This window comes from Hoplias malabaricus, chromosome Y (genome assembly GCF_029633855.1).
Source record: "Hoplias malabaricus isolate fHopMal1 chromosome Y, fHopMal1.hap1, whole genome shotgun sequence".
NCBI lineage: Eukaryota > Metazoa > Chordata > Actinopteri > Characiformes > Erythrinidae > Hoplias > Hoplias malabaricus.
This window is the reverse complement of record NC_089820.1, coordinates 51,811,494-51,829,562: the sequence shown is the minus strand read 5'-3', so window position 1 is coordinate 51,829,562 and position 18,069 is coordinate 51,811,494. Positions and strand designations below refer to the sequence as shown.

Sequence of the window (18,069 nt, the reverse complement as noted above, 5' to 3'; positions counted from 1 at the left end):
CTTCTACATTAGAACAACTATTCTGCTGAGAACATGTTATGTATTTGACACAGCTGGGTACAGTATGATTGACTGTTATCTAAAAATGGTCACCAGTAGCTATGTAGCTAATACTTTAACACTGAACATATAATATTCTTTTGCACAACATCAATCACATTATATGAAGCTATTGTCTGTGACACTAGAATGCTCATGAATATATTCCACAAATATGACATGTAAACAGCATGGTAAAGTATTGTATTGTACAGTATTGGCTGTTGGTATTTACTAAATGTAATGCATAGATGAAATACAGAGAAAAGACACATTCCCACATCAACCACTCAATTTGAGCCCAAGCATTTATGCATTTTTCCCCCTGCAGGCCACAGCAATTTGATTCTCATTTAAATGTATTTTTATGACTAAATAATTGACCTCACTGTGGTTATATTCACAGTGAAACAAGCCCCTATTATTCTGTGCTGTTATAGACTTGCTCAAGATACTGTTGGTACTGTGTGTTCATGTTTGTGTGTACTGACTATAGTTGGTGCATTTGAAGAGAGGAAAGCATTGTTGTGGTACTGCAGAAAAAAATGCTGAATTGTTGAAGAAAAGTGTTTACACTGCACTCCCCGCTTTGTGTGTGTGTGTAACTGTGGGCTTGTGTGTGTGTGTGTGTATGTGTATAGAAAGGGTTATGGAATATGCACGTTGCCTGTAAATGCTGGGGTGTACTGATATGCATGCAGTACTTTGTGTGTTTGTGTTTGTGTGTGTGTTTGTGTGTATGTTGTCATACTGGTCATTGGGTTCTGTCAAAAACACAGTGTTGTGGACTGTGTTTAGCATATCAATGCAGGGAGAGACTGCAGAGAGACAGGCCGAAACAGAATGAGCGTTCTAGTACTCCCTTATTCTCTTAAGCTGATGTATTTAAGGGGCATTTTTGTGCCCTCCACGAGCTGAAATGAACATCTTTACTAAGGTCCCCGGATTAGCCCAACAAACCAGGTATGTTTACAGTGTGTTCCAGTGTTCGGAAGCATGAACAGCACCAAGTGTTGGAGCCTGAGGTTCAAACAAAACTGTTCAAGCAGGGCTTCCTTTTCATCATATAAAAATGTTGTCTTCAATCGAGTGCAGAAGTCTGTGCACTCCTGGTTTGATTAAATGTTTTGTTGATTTTCATAGTGAAAACACATTCTCTAGAGGCAACATATCTCTCTCTGGAAACTTCAGTGCACTTTCTATTTATTACCTGGGGTAAACATAATGGAAATAAAGCACAAAATATTATATTTGATTCCATTTGAACAGTTTTATATATTCTTCAAATATATAAATAATATATACAAATATATAAATACATTTTATATAATCATCAAATAAGCTGGCTTTTAAGGAACAATTCTTCATCTCAGATACACATTCTCAGTATTCTTGTCCAGTACAACTATGTTCACAAGTTTTTGATGATGTCAAAGCTTGATTATCCTGACACAATTGTATTTGACTTTGATTTAAATATGATTCATATCGATTATTTTTCTCTAATCACTGTTACGCAATGCCGCTCTGTGTGAATTCGTTCTCTGTGTCTGATAAGTGCATATTAGTGTGGTTATGGTTTTGAAAGTGTTTTGGCAGTGATTTGTGTACCCCTTTGATGTGTCCTGCAGCAAGCTGGGGTCTGTGCTCCAACGTGCCTTTTACGGGTCCAGCGGGAGGGTGAGTCACTTCTTTATTTTTGCATAAGTTTGAGCCTGGCAATGAGGTTCCTGTGCTTTTTTTTCCTAATTTCTGACTGGATATAAATGTTTATGTTTCCCACTATGATGTAATTTGTGATCATATTCAATATACCATGAAAAGCAAATCTGATCCCAGACACTCCACAAACACCCCAGGCTTGTTGATTTCTACTGGAAAAATATGTGTTGAATAGGTGCATATAAAGTCTAACTCACATCTATGTGTTATGTGTCAGGTGACCCTTTTCGAGCAAAGGAACTTTGCCGGCCGGCGGCTGGACCTGAGCTCGGACTGTCAGAAACTAAGTGACAAGAACTTCCCTGAAAGATGCAACTCTGTGCAGGTGGAGAGTGGAGCGTGAGTACACAACATACAGCCCACAAACTACTGAACCGGGGCTTCAATTAGCTCTGAGCTTTTACTCACGCATGTGATGACCTTGGTATTAATTTCCATAGACCTGAATAAGCATTGGCAGCGGTGCAGCAGGTAGTGCCATCATCACAAAGCTCTAGGATCTTGGGGTTGTGGGTTCGAACCCGGCTCCAGGTGACTGTCTGTGAGGAGTTAAGTGTATTCTCCATGTGTCCGTGTGGGTTTCCTCCTGGTGCTCTGGTTTCCTCCCACGGTCACATGCTGGTAGGGGACCGTGGCAACTTAAAAGTGTTCACAGGTGTGAGTGTGTGTCACCATGCAAAGGACTGGCGCCCCCTCCAGGGTGATTGCCCCCTCTGGAACCACCATGACCCTGAATTTGATAAGCAGTTACAGACAATGAATGAATGAACGAATGTATACACATTTATAATCAATGCTTTTATACAAATCAATCAATTAGTGCCACCTTATATACAATGTTGGTTCTATTCAAAGGGTAACAGGGTATATCTAAATATTAAAAATATGTCTTTGGGACCAAATTTAACATGTACTTGTACCAAACTTGCCAAACTTGTACGGCATTAAAACTGTAATGACAAAGTAATTATATAAAAATAAAAGTGATTAGGGATCATTTCTATAGGTCCAAACTTTGTTAAATATTAGCTTAATTTAAAGGGTGTCTTTACAAATGTGAGTTCTCAAGTTAAATCTCATAAACGCTGTATAAAAAATGGAGCTACAACATTTACACATGTGATTCTTTCTATGACCTTCAGGATGTATTATATATTTTTAAACGGCTTCTTTGCTTGGATTGTTGACCCTGCTTTGGTCAAGTGCTCTGAGCCATTACAGCCATATTTACTGGAGTGCTTCTAAACTGTTCTAATGTGTGTGGGGGGTGTTTGTTGTGTGCAGCTGGGTGGGCTATGAGCATGAGAACTTCCGTGGGCGACAGTACTTGTGGGACATGTCAGACAGGGGCGAATATAACTGCACAGAAAAGTGGTGTGCCCAGGTTGACCGTGTCTCTTCTGTACGCTCTGTGAGACAGGTGAGATACTTCCTTGTTTGTTTTGCTTTCACATCCAAAGGGGAAGAAATACTAAGACAGCACCTAATATACAAAGGCAATGTTTGGATTTTCTACCTCCAACGTAGCTTTAAAGGAAAAGGAAATATTATTTTAGGGAAAAGAGATGTAAAGCAGTGTTCTTTTCAAAACGTGGAAACAATCTGCAAAAAACAGAAGGGAAGTAGGGAAGATTTTCGTACCCTAACTATTAAATGAACACATGACACTTGCAGGACACAAACTCTCCCCGTGCCCAGCTTTTTGAAAGGCCAGGTTTCTCTGGGAAAAGGATTGAGGTTCAGGAAGATATCCCCAACCTGATGACCCGGTACAGCCTCAACAGAGCCTCATCCCTCAGAGTGCTGGGTGGAGCGTGAGTACTATATATTTATAAATATATTCTGTATACATTTTGCACTAGGCCTAAAAGCTGCACTGTTTCTATTTTGCCAGAGACAATAAAATAGGAATTTTGAACAGACTTCTGAACTTACATATCTCTGTTTTTGTATGTGTAGCTGGGTGGTGTACCAGGAGCCCAACTACAGAGGAGCCTACTATGTCCTGGAGAAGAAAGACTACAATAATTTCTCCGACTGGGGGGCTCAGAGCAGCACCGTGGGCTCCATACGCAGGGTTCGTTTCAGCTGAACTTCTCCATTAACTCTCTACAAAATCAGCCCCAAAGCCCCCTCCTGCTGACCTTTTTACACTACACATGGCACAAGCAACTCAAGTCCCAACAGAAAAACTATTTTTAGTAATAAACGCCTGAAAAAAGACAAACCCTGCTGCACTGTGGTTTATTTTCAGCCTGAGAACACTGTCTGTACTGAAGTTTAACTGAGTGTCTGTGTGCCCCCTAGTGGTTTGCACTGTTCCTAATTTATTTGACTGCAGTGGTAGGAGATTTATGAGTCACAACACTTTTCTGTCATCGTTTATATCATATTAAGAATCAATTAATAAACAAAATAAAGAGCAACATGAATCCAGCTGTTTAGGAAAAGACTAAATTATGCATTTAAAATTATATATTTATAGTATATGTTTATTTAAAACCACTTAAATTTATAAGTTTTGATATTTAATTTAAAATGTTCCTCAAAAGCATCTGTTCCAAATGAAAACTGTATATAGTTAGTGTTATTTTATTCCTTTACTTTTAAAAAAAGACAATATAATGGACAATTTTCACTATATAAAACTTCTACTCAAATCCTGTTACAGAGGAAATACGTAAATACCCAATTTTCAAATACATTTTAAAAAACCCTTGTGTTTAGGACTAAACTAAACAATTTCAAATCCTACATTTATTTAATTTCATTTGTGTAGAATGAAAAAATCTACTCATAAAATGCTCTGGGTCTGTGTCCTAAGAACTCTTTCCCGACAACGTAGCAGAAGTCAGCTAGTAAATGTTGATGGCCTTAGTCTCAGTAACATCAGTAACAGCATCAGTTGTTATGGGACCTTGGTGGAGGGTATAAACTCAGTGTTTTCACCCTATGACCTAGACCAGTGCTTAAAGAGCTTAAGTCCTCAATGGCCTAAACGCTTGAAGCACAGCTGTAGAGTCTTCTGTGTACATGAGAGCACATGATAAGGAATTTGTGAGGCTTTATCCCAGGGTCCTGCCCGCTCCACATGCTAGGTGATGGTGTGTGTGTGTACATGTGTATCAAGGAAAGGGTATTTCTGCAAGCCGTGGGAGCTGCAGTTGCTCTCCTTCTGTCGGTCTGATGACACTGGCCTATGTCTCTGTCATAGTCTCTGGTGCTGAGATATGGACTACTGCCAGCTGATGCCTCTATTATAGCAGCATTGTGTGAGAATGTGTCACTTTATATTGGGCAGCTCGTACAGCTTTCTCCTATAGAAATAAAACTGCCTGTTGCTGTCTGTTTGATTTTACCAAACTTTTGAGGTATTATGTACCAGAAAAGAGTGTGATTCAATTTTACAGCTCTATAACCAGCCTCTTTTCATGCAGCCCTCGGTTCTGACTGACTGCTCAGTATTATTATGCCTCATTACAAAAGTATTCCGAGCTGAAAGTCCTCTTATAACATTGTGCTGTAAGCTGATTAGATATGAGCATACACAGGTCATTAAAAAATAAAAAATAAAAAATAAAATAAATAAATAATAATAATAATAATAAATAAACGTACCAATTCAAAATAAGGTCTACAAAATGTTTACCGTCTGTTTAACTTGTTATTTATTAGGTTGTAAAGACCATATAAAGAAAGACTAAATAATGTGAATCTAGTCATTTCTTAAGTTATTATCAGTAACAAGACAAAATGTTTGTGGTCAATTCATTAAACTTGGTGGTTACATATACAGATTATTAATGATTTTAAGGTGTTTACCAAACTATTTATAAGAGTAGTCTTATTCCAATGTGGTTGTGTTAAATGATATTACAATACGGGCAGCACGGTGGCGCAGCAGGTAGTGTTCAGTCTCACAGCTCCAGGGTCTTGGAGGTTGTGGGTTCGATTCCCGCTCTGGGTGGCTGTCTGTGAGGAGTTGGTGTTTCCTCCGGGTGCTCCGGTTTCCTCCCACAGTCCAAAAACACACGTTGGTAGGTTGATTGGAGACTCAAATGTGTGTGTGTCTGTGTTGCCCTGTGAAGGACTGGCGCCCCCTCCAGGGTGTATTCCCGCCTTGCGCCCAATGATTCCAGGTAGGCTCTGGACCCACCGTGACCCTGAACTGGATAAGCGGTTGCAGATAATGGATGGATGGAATATTTCAATATGTTATGCATTTATGAGAATTACTGAAGGGTATGCTCATATATAATATCTTTGCACTTAAGAAGTTATATATATGGCTGCTATCTTGTACTTTAAAATATGTAGGATGTCAATGTTTATAATTAAATATAGATTTTGTGCATCACATGTAATGCTATGTCTTTCATGAAACTGATGAAAGTGATACTTTTCCTACTGTCTTTTCCATGAGCTTCTGTGACCTTGTGTTTTCTCCGGCTATGCCCTGCACCTGTGAGCTTTTGGCATGTCATGTGACCAGGCTCGCAGGTGTCTCCTATTGTCTATGTATACTTAAGCTCAATTTCTTTGGCTTATGTTGGTCGTTCATTCATTATCCTGTTTATTTATACTAGACTCTGTCAGTATTGGTATGTATCAGTATCAGTAAATGCCAAATTCTGTTTGCATATATCTGTATGTATGATTCTACCTTGTTTGTTTATGTTAAGATCTATGTTCACTCTCACAATAAAGTCTCACCTTCCCATTTGCTTTCACATTGTCGTCCTTCATCCCATCGCTAAAATGAGAAAGAGAGATTCGAAGAAAAAGAGGGAGGAAAATGAAGAATTGAGTTTCACATAGCAATGCCAGACTTTTGTAAACAACCTTTAACCAGCTTCATCTGAAAGTCTAAAAATCAGTTCATGAAATGACTTGAAATGGCCCACAAAAATGTCCCAAAAGGAGTCAGAAAACAATGCCTGGGACAGAAGTGTATTAAGTGGAAGCAATGCAATGGAAAGCTGTGGTTAGACTTGCGTGCATTTTGTTTGAGGCCACTGCTTTAAACAGGAACAGTAAGAATGTGGATGTGCTGATTTAGGCTTTAACATTGGAGAACATCACAAAGATTCTCTCTCTCTCTCTCTCTCTCTCTCTCTCTCTCTCTCTCTCTCTCACTCCTGCTATTTCTGTTCATATGGCCAGTGAGGCCAAGAGAATGGCCAGTGAGTGCAGAAACAATAGAAACACGGAGGTGGTGTTATTGTTATGACTGATCTATTGCTGTGCATACTTTGTAGCCCATTTTCACCGTTTTTCAATCTTCAGGACCACCATAGAGCAGGTATGATTTGGGTTCTGAATCATTCTCCACACTTCAATGACACCGATGTGGTGGTAAGTGTGTGTTGGGCTGATGCAAGTGGATCAGAAACAGCAGTGCTGCTCGAGTTTTTAAACACTGCCCCTTTGCTGTCCACAGTATTACACCAACCTCACTGGTCCACCTTGTAGATGTAAAGTCTGAGACAGTAGGACTCTGCCCAAAGGTGGCAGGGTTGGTGGGATATTGATGGTTAACACACTATTCTCAATCTAGCAGTGAAACTGAGGGATTTAAAAGATGATCCAAACGGTGTCTGGTCCACTTATACCAGCACAAGACACGCTAACACACACCATATATATCAATGTCGCTGCAGTTTGTTGTCTATGATCCACCAACCAAGTAACGCATACTCTGTGGTGGTTCTGTTGGAGTCCTGACCATTGAACATAATGGTAAAAGGGAGCAAGGAAATTATGCAGAGCAACAGATGGACTCTAATCTTTAAATGTAGAACTACAATGTGTGTAGTCAGTGGAGCTGAGAGAAAGGAGGTGGTGTTATTGTTATGGCTGATCTATGTATGCTATTCACTGAAAATGTAAATATTAGGCTAAAAATGCAGGGCAAAATTTAACTCCATATTGACTTCTCTCCATCTCTCCTTCTCTCTGTCCGTTGCGGTCTGTACCTCTTTCTCTGCTTCTGTTTCTCTTTTTCAGTGTCCTTATGCATGTTTCTCACTTTTTAATCTTTACTAGCCTTTATCTCTCCACCCCTGCCCCCCATCTCTCTCTCTCTCTCTCTCTCTCTCTCTGTCTCTTACTCTCTCTCTAACTCATTCTTTGCAGCAGAGATGATGTGGTTAGATGGATGGGAGGGGTTCTGTGTGTTTCCTCTGTAAGCTACTTGGTCACAGCTGAAACAGTAAACTAATTGACCACCCATACACTGCATTCCTCCTGCAGTGCATGCAGCTATGAATGAGCTTTGTGACTCTCTCTCTCTGTCTCTTTCTCTCTCTCTCTCTCTCTCTCTCTCTCTCTCTCTCTCTCTCTCTCTCACTCACTCACTCACTCCCCGTTCTCTGTCTTTCTGTCACACACACATTCACTTGCACGACCATACACACACACACCCCAGCACACAAACACAAACTGCCTACAGTTCATATGCTATCAATCAAGCCTTGAATCCCCCAGATGCTCATTTACCCTCAGTGTGTTTACATGCTGAACTCTGCTGCTATACCTCCTCTGCCACCAAAAATTCTGACCCCCAACCTCTGGCCACTAACATACACTTCAAACAGTAACGGTCTTCTGAAAATTGTTTACTTGCTATCCACAGCTTACTCTTCTATGTTCAGTGTTGTGAATATGCCTCCAAATTGTCCTAACCTGTTTAGGGACATTCCACTGTGGAACATTTAACAGACACGTCAAAATACTGGTTCTGTTTTCATCAAACTTATTTTTTAAAACTCCATTTATGGCCTGTGGACTTTTCTTAGATTGTGAAGCCATCAGTCAAACCTGTATCACTTTAGTTAAAAATGATGAACTCTTACCCTGTGTACAGTGTGTATGTGTATATGTGTGTGTGAGGTGTAATTAAAGTTTGCATGTGAGAGCCAGTGTGTGTTTGGGTGGCCTCTGATTGCAGTCCTTGGCTGAGAAACACATCTGTACTATCAGTGCATCTAATCGACGTGACCCTGATATGGAGTCTGCCACGCTGCATTCTTGCACATTCCCAGCCATGTTTCCCCTTTAATCTCACAATAGCCAGGGAAGCAAATCGCCCAAGTGCTTAACACAATGTGCACATTATTAAATGCAAAGCAAACTGCTGCATATTTGTTAAATGGCTTTCAGAGTCCAGCACCCAGTGTTTACTGCAGTCACAGCACATGCATTCAAACACACAAAGAGCATCAAAATCCAGCAGCTCTTATGGCATCAATCAGAACACTTTTATTTAAGTAGTCATTGTAATCTGGCTCCTAATTTATAGAGCTGTTGGATTTTTATAAAGCCATTTCCTGGCATGGCTTATTAATCGAAAAGTACGTTATGTGCCTGAAGTTTGGAAGAAACTCCTTATAAAAATAGGTATTTGAATTGCTTTAATGTTCACCTTTTTTGGACACAGTTATTCAGTTGTGAACAACAGCTTGTATAAGTAGTGTAGAAAAATTAAGAAAAAAATAAGCTGCTACAGAAAAGTTCAGAGTCGAGGTTTGTGATATTTTATTAATTCTGATGTCATTAATTGTATTTCAACTGTTTTCTTTCCTCAAAACTAGACAACATGACAAATATCCTACAAAAATCAACAGACAAAAATATTGTTTGAAGTGAAAGTTTACAATCTGTACTTTCAACACACCGTAAACAGCTCTACATTTAATAGATAATTAATCTAGACCTAAACAACACTATGCTTTTATCACTGGTGATAGCTCTGACTTACTGGGAAATTCCAACAGCTCCGGTTTGCCCAGAGTGGGGGCCCAGGAAGCCCCTCCATGTCACTGAGGATTACAATTTCAACTCCAGCTTCAGCTGTGGATGTTACAAAGAGAAGAACAAGACAGTTCTTGAAAACTGAGGGATGGCATGCATTTGTGACTGTTGTTAATTTTCTTATCATCCTGCCTCTTTTTCTGAAGTGGTGTATTTGAAAGATTCTTTAGCTTAAGCTGAACATCACTTAATAACACATAATAGCACAAGGCAGTGTGTTACACCCATAAAATCGAGCCCTTTATCCTCACTTACAGCACCCATCATGTCACATTTCTATTCTCTGGCTACAGATGCCCAGATACCAGTCTGGCAGAGAACTCTGCTGCTCTTTGCATGCTTTCTCTCACCCAGCTATGTCTAGGGTACAGTGAGATTTAATTACAGATGATCTCACGAGAAAATACCTTGCAGGGCTTAACTGCACATGCCTGCATGTCTGACAAGCTATTTCAGGATGATTATCAGGAAAATCTTGATGCTACAAGCCGGTATGCGGCGTGGCGTCTTGTTACGACATGCTTTCTGCTCTGGAGCCAAGAGAGAAGGGAAATGCCAAGCTCCAGCCTCAACCACAAGGGCAAACCTGCACTTTCAGGAGCCTCAGTAAGAATTAAGTTTGTTTTGTATGGCTGTCTGCCTTCTAAGTAAAATCTGGAGGGCAATATAACAGAATACAATAGTATACAATAGAAAACAATGCAGTAGAATAAACAGATGTAAACTACACCCTTACTCAAGTGAAGGTACTGCTAGTTTGATCAAATAAAGTTATAAATGGAAGGAAAAGAACCATTCCCTTTAAATACTACTGAGTAAAAGTACTCTGTCTAACTACAGAGAGGAGCTGTCTGTAGGATGAGGTTCTCTTTTTGATGTAATATTAACATAACATTAAAATAGAAAGAATTACTTCAAGGATCAATAAATATATGCTAACTATGTTTTTGAATTCAAAAATCAGAACTGTGACAAGTGTTGCAGAATTGTGATCAAATCATGGATGCTGTCAACCTTACAACATAAATTAAGTCCCTCAGAAGCATAAGGAATATTAGCTCAATACTGATATATTTCATTATATCTCCAATGTTACATTGAGATGTGTGTGCTTTGATGTGAAATATAAAATTATTCAAAAAACATTGTAAGCAAGGGGTTTCAAAACCCTCATAAAGCAATGTCTCAAAAATCTATTCATAAGCAGTTTGTGTAATATGTTTTTGTGGTGTAGCTTACAGAGGTATTAAAAGCTCTGGATGTCTGGATGCTATCACCACTATTGCAAAACATTCTAATATTCTCTCTGAAAAGATTTCACATCAAACCAATCTGAATTACTGTGTTCAAATCTCAGCCCCTGAATAATGCAGAAATGAAGCAAAAAAATTGAAATGTCACTCTAAGACTCTTTACACTGAATATGGAATTGAAGCATCAGACTAAAAATATAAGATACTATGTCAAAATAAATCTGTTTACATGTGTTTGAAAGTTGCCTTGCGCCCGGTGATTCTGGGTCGGCTCCGGACCCACCACGACCCTAAAATAGACAAGCGGTTACAGACAATGAGTGAATGAATGAATGTGTTTGAAAGTATATTAGGATTTTAGAGAGACAAATGCTGTCTTGTGATAGTTGATATTTTTTTGCCAAGACATCCATGGTTATTTCAGCAAGAATATGTCAGGCCACATTCTACATTTGCTACAAAATGACTGGCCTGACTACAGATCTAAGTCCAGACAAATGTGACCACAGACTGCTGAGCAGCTCAAGTCAGAGCTTAACATTCCTCTATATCTGAGTTTTGGTGTGGGTTGCAAGCATCAAATTATGAATTTTGTTGATATTTATACAGTAAAGTTGGTCAATGAAAACATTTGAAATCTTTGTTACTTGTCAGTTAAATAAAGCTTAAAAGTAATGAACACATGACAGCTTCTGGTTATATTGATGCAGCAGGTAGTGTCGCAGTCACACAGCTCCAGGGACCTGGAGGTTGTGGGTTCGATTCCCGCTCCGGGTGACTGTCTGTGAGGAGTTGGTGTGTTATCCCTGTGTCTGCGTGGGTTTCCTCCGGGTACTCCCACTATCCAAAAACACTCGTTGGTAGGTGGCTTGGTGACTCAGAAGTGTTTGTAGGTGTGAGTGTGTATTGCCCTGTGAAGGACTGGCGCCCCCTCCAGGGTGTATTCCAACCTTGCACCCAATGATTCCAGGTAGGCTCTGGACCCACCACGACACTGAACTGAATAAGCGCTTACAGATAATGAATGAAATCGCCCAACTTTTCTTGAAATAATCTTTGTATATGTTGTTCATGTTAAAAAACAGAACCAAGCAAATTCAGTGCAAAACTGTGTTATATGCAAGAAATTAGTCTGTGTCTAGATGACAGTTCAGAATAGGTTTTAAAGTGAAGGGTTATCAGAGTGACATGGCTCGAGGATTTGACTACAGTCAATGACAGGCTGCTTTGGAATGTGTGTGTCTTTTGTTCCAGGCCCTGATGTGAACTCCCAGTCTGGACTGTGTGAGGCAACCACTGTGGCCACCTGTGAACCACAATTATCACCAACGCTCACACACACACACACACACACTAGACCAATTAAGCCTCCTGTACTCTCTCCTCATTCAGCCATAACTAACAGGCCTAATGCTGCTGCCAGGCCTAACTCCCTCTCTTCCATCTCACTCCTTAATAATGACCTTCAGCACTGTGTATGTGAGGGAAACACACACACTCACAGTGAGAAACAGAGCGAGAGAGAGACACAGAGAGAGAGAGAGACACACAGAGAGAGAGAGAGACAGAGAGAGATAATTTTTTTTGATGCTCCCCAGAATGTCTATGTGGAAAAAAATCATGAAAAACATAACAAGGATTTTGGAACACAGTTATGTGGCTTGTTGATGCACATAGCAATATCCAGGGAAATCATCAATACAGAGAACAGACCATGAACTTTATGTAGAAAAAAATGACTATAATACTCAGCAATATTCATGTTCACGTCTAAATATTTCTAGATATTACTGTGTAAAAGAATGAAAAGTATGTGCAGGCTTCTAGCCGCATTTGAAAACATTGCTAAGAAGAATGTAGTTAAAATCATACATATATTTGATAAATTGAAGGATTACATTTACTGCATTTGAGCATGAAAAAATTAATAACTTCAGCTCTATTTTTGTTTTTGAGACCAATTTAAAACATTTGTTGCAGTTAATACTGTGTGAAAACTTCACCAATAAAAATGTCCCAAAATGACCTTGAATTATATTTATTTTTACATTAAGAACGTTTTTTCCTTTCTTCTGGAAAGTTAACATTTTAATGATGAGGTTTGTTAGAAAAGAGAACGACATGTTTGTTTGTGTACATATCCTGAGACCTTTGTAAAAGGTCAGCATGAACTTTAGCTGCAGAAGAGTCTTGAACTCCACCTCTGCAGGCAGAGACCACAGTCTGTTTTCAATTAAAGCCTGGAGGCTGGAAGGAGCTCTTTAAAAAGGCCTGAGATTGTTTGGCTGTTTACATTTGGGCCCCTGGCCCCAGTCGCGGCTATGGTGCTGGAGAGCCATGTGGAGAGCAAGATGAGGCTGAGGAGTGGCCTGGAGACCAGAGAGGAGTTTAAAAAGCTCAACCCTCACTCATCAGTACTCTCTGCCACCCACTGTGCTACTGATCCTATCAAACACAAACACAGGCCAAAGCGGTTTACTCACTGACACACAGGCGTGCCACAGCCCTCCTCTCAGCCGCCAGGAGCTGCTCTCCAACACATTCCACACAAAGACTTAGAAACTTGGATGCTCAATTTCTTACTCTTATTTGACAGTGGGTTTTTAAAAATGGCAAATTGTAAATGCGTGATATAAAATGGATTCGTTTTGTCTCTGGGGAATTTGCAAGAAATGTAAAGATTTTTTCCCTAACATTTACAGTCTGTAAGAACGCTAAAGAGATAAGAAATTTGTTAAAATAAAATGTTAGAGACAATGTAATGCAAGTATCATAAGTCCTTCATTTTCCACATCATTTAACAATGCTTCCTATTCTCTATTGTATGAATATTTTATGAGAAAAAACATTAAAAAATGTTTAAATTTGACTTGGAATTAACTATTGTACATTAAAGTGAACCTGACAAAAAAGGTTTTTTTACTTGTTAGTCACATTAAGCACAATTGATTATATCATTTAATTTAAATGATAAAATGGTGTTATCAATGTGACGTGACATTCCTTGCTATGGTAACCTTGTATGACTTTAAATAATATCACGATGTTCATGTGGGTAGAGAAAACTATAACTGGTATCATTGTGTTTTACCTCTGAGTTTTATAATGAGAGAGGAAAATAAAAATCAAGCATTAAAATACACTATTGGGAAAGCAAAAAACAATGTATTTTCTAAATGGCATGAATTCTTTCTGTAACCGAATAATACAAAATTATTTAAAATGTTCACATCAATGTTCATTAAATGTCCATTAAATTATTTCTTGTCCTTCTTCTGTCATCGTCTCAACACCAAAACCAGCCCAGTTTAACTTCCCTGGGAACGTTAATCGGGCCATTAGTCAACCTCCAGATGACACAATGACTGGGTGGTATTTTACATCCCATGTGTGGCTGATTTATATTAAGCTTCACCAGATTACAACAGGATATGCTGTGCAATATGCAAGCCTCAGTGTCTAGAAAAAACACAAAATGTGTCTTGGGTAATTTAGATGATCTTAGATGTAAGTGTGTAAAATAATGTAACCGCCAACTTTTGGATTTCAAGTATCATTACACTGTATTTATTCAATGTGCATATTTACGTCTTTATATTTTCACTGGGACAGGTTGTACTGTAGTAAGCTATTATACACAGAGAACAGGTAAGCTTTTCTTGTTTGCTTCTGCTTATAGCTTTGGAAATAATGTTTAGCTTCTAGTCTGGAAAGAGTGTTCTGGAGTGTTTCTGCCCAGCTCCTAAAGCGCTTATAGTGCAGCCATTATGAGCTTAGAAACATGGCCGCCTAAATTAGACCTGCTCCGCATTCACATGTCATAGTCAATCCTTGCTGTGAGCCATGAGACGGACCATGAAGCCATGATCTGGAGCCTCAGCAGTGTGTGTGTGTGTGTGTGTGTGTGTGTTAACCTAAGGCTCATAGCAAGGTCCAACCCACCTTCACCCATGCTAAGCATGAGCTTTGCCAGTGCCACCATTTTTGGGAACAGAAATTATGTTTTAATGTTATTTCAGTCATTAACAACAATCATTTTATGCTGTCAAAAGATGGAAAAGTGGTAATAAGACAATCATTTTAATATTAGGAGCATTTAAAACATTCTTTTTGCTCAGAATTATAATAAAATACACTAAAGGTTGTTCAGATATGTAAATAAAGTTTATGTAGTATATAGTATAAGTTGTCTTCTTTAACAATAGCCACAAAATGATGTTGCTGTTATTTTTTGATGATTAAATGAAATGAAAAAAAAAAATCAAAAGTAAGTTTTTTAAGCTGAAAAGCTTTTTCATATTTTGAAATTTAGAAATTTAAACAACATTTACACACAAACCTTAGTGCTTTAAAATAGCACCAATATTAGCGTACTAGCTGAACTAGGTTATGTAGTTAAAGTTTGGCCCTCTCAGGAGGCAACTGTTCTGTATTTTTCATATATTGTCAAAGGAATAGCCCAAAAACAAAGCTCAATAACCCCCCTCACAGCCCAGAAATCTCCCACACGGCTAAAATATAGAGGTGATTCCTGTTGGAGCTAGCTCTTTCCGCCAGTGTGTATCTATGTCCAGAGAGTTCTGATCATGTCTTTGAGGCCCAGTGTGCAGCAACTCCTCCCTGGGGCACCTGATGTCTGTGTGTATCCTTATCTCTCTGATAATTAACCGTTACTGCTCTGTGTCACTGACGCAGGCTGCGGGAAAACGGGAAATGATTAAAAAAGGAAAGACGAGGGAGGGATAGCGGGAAGGAGAGAGCGAGAGAGAGATAAGCGAAGGAGGAATATGGTTAGCCCTGTCTGATATGATAGCAAGACAGCCCTCTGGGACATCATACACGAGCCTGTGTATCATGCACCGTGACAAGTGACAGAACCCACACTAAGAGCCTGACCATATCATTCCTTGACATTTTTCATACTCTAAACTTTAAAATAAATGTAAATTTGAAAAAATCATGAATAAATAATCTTATAAATACTATTTTAAGGATTAGAGAATTTTATCTTTAGTAAAAACATTCTTTTTGGTTTCAATATTCAGAGTATCTACAAAAGCTTACATAAAAATGATACATTTTGCATCCAAAGCCTGTTTTCTTTTGTAAATGTGTATAAGAGCAGTATCGGGGACATTTGAAGGTAATATTTCTGGCTGAAAACATGAATTTGTGTCACTGAATGAAGACAAAAGTCCTTGAAACATGTAATTTCCTCATTATACAGAAAAGCAGAGTGAGCCTTTCTTCCAAATATGAGACTAAATGTGGAGTGGTATTTAGAAAGCTAAGTAGTACTACTGATCTACTATTAACTTCTGAGACTGAGTTCAGTGAGGCACAAAAGGAGGAACCAGAATCACAGTGTAGTTCTGAGATTTTTGTCCTGAAACAGGGTCAGGACTGAGATGTATCTTTTCTTTGCTCCTCTCAGACTCTTCCTCTCTGCTCCTCTGATCCTCAGCTTGGCTGTGGCAGGCCTCCGTCCTCTTGAAGCCAGACAGGGACAGGGACAGGAAATTGGGGGATGGCTTTGGTAGTGGTCTGGCCTCCGACCCCTGAACTTCAATACTGACGGCTTTGAAGTCGCAAAGAGAATCACATGCAATTACTTGTGATATAAAGCACGTTCCCCAAGAGTGCTTGACCCATGCTGAGCACATCCTCTCGCTCTCTCTCTTTCACACACACACACACACACACACACACACACACACACACACACACACAAATAAACTCAGTAAACTCTACACATTCTATACAAAATATGTGGAGAATTTTACAAAAACAAAACACAAAGGATTCAAAAGCATTTAGCAACCCATTTTGTGTATTTAGGAGGTGTGTCTAGGAAGATTAATTTGAACATTTTTAACAAAGTATAAAGGAGAAGATAGTAAAAGGAAAAGATATGTTGTTTTTACGTAAGAAAAACTTAACTTAAAACCGTCATGAAATGTTGTCACACATAAAAGACGTCTGGTGTTTTAAAATTTAAAAATGGAATTTGCACTATACTACATTTGTACTGGTGCAACGTTTGGATGTGTACCAGTAAAAGCATCACTAGACTCAAATAGTTTGTGTAAATAGATGTGTGACGTGAATGTGACGTGGGTGCAGAGTGTGGACAGTAAAGCTCTTGGCCCTGGCATGATTTGACCTGGTCAGTGCTATAGAATATCAGAGATTCTGACTAGTGAGACTCAGCGGACTGTATTGAGAGTAGGGCCCAGAATGCGGTGCGTTTAGGGAAAGGAAAAAAGCCCTGCTCCCCGCTTCCTCTGGAGAACAAGAATGTAAAGCATTCCCCACACTACCGCAGTGCAACAATCAGAGAGAGAAAGCGTGAGACAGAGAGGGAGAGAGAAAGAGAGAGAGAGGGAGAGAGACAGAGAGAGAGAGAGAGAGAGAGAGAGAGAGAGAGAGAGAGAGATGGACAGACAGACAGAAAGGAGAGAGAGAGAAAGAGAGAGAGATGTGGACAGACAGAGAAAGGAGAGAGAGAGAGAGATGTGGACAGACACAGAAATGAGAGAGAGAGAGAGATGTGGACAGACAGAGAATGGAGAGAGAGAGAGAGAGAGAGAGAGAGAGAGAGAGAGAGAGAGAGAGACCTGGCTGAAGAGAGAGGTCACTCAGTTCTCTTTTTCCTTTTCTCCTCTTACACCCAGTCATATTCTCAGCTCACAGAATGCACAATGCAATCAATATAAGCTGAAAATATTATGAGTTATCTTTTATAATAAAAATAAATCAAATTCATTAATATTTTAGTTGTCATTTTGACCTGAAAAAACTTTCATGATATATTGTATACTGTACATTTATATTCTGTCCATCGTACAGACAGCCATGTCTTTCTTTCTCTTTTTCTGCCTGTCCGTTTATATCTTGTCATGTTATTACTTGACATGCACTACCGGAGGACATGGACTAATGAGCATTTTAGTTCATAATTTTTTCGGGTTGTCTCTTTAATGGACACAGAGGAGTTGTCTACACAGAGAGAGCAAGAACTATCATACTATCTTAGATTTCTGGACATGGACGACAGTGGTGGGAATCCTTTCCCTGTGTTTTATGAAAAAAAATGTTTATTTATTTATTTATTAGCATAAAAATTATGTCCTTTGTGAAAACTCTCTGAATTCTGTGGCTTGCCTCGCTAATTCTTTTACATTTGATCCATGAATTTTTATATAGAAATATCTCATGCCCATAATAATGTAGAACATATACA

The 18,069-nt window shown here is 39.1% G+C and overlaps 1 protein-coding gene across 1 annotated transcript; it reads left to right on the top strand.

Moving 5' to 3' along the window:
- The first annotated feature begins 958 nt into the window (after nucleotides 1–958).
- LOC136678597 (gamma-crystallin C-like) lies at nucleotides 959–3,853 on the top strand. The gene is made up of 6 exons (XM_066656642.1): nucleotides 959–1,002; nucleotides 1,671–1,719; nucleotides 1,979–2,100; nucleotides 3,046–3,181; nucleotides 3,436–3,575; nucleotides 3,721–3,853. Exons 1-6 carry the CDS (start codon nucleotides 959–961, stop codon nucleotides 3,851–3,853), a joined length of 624 nt encoding a protein of 207 aa, XP_066512739.1.
- Nucleotides 3,854–18,069: the final 14,216 nt, after the last annotated feature.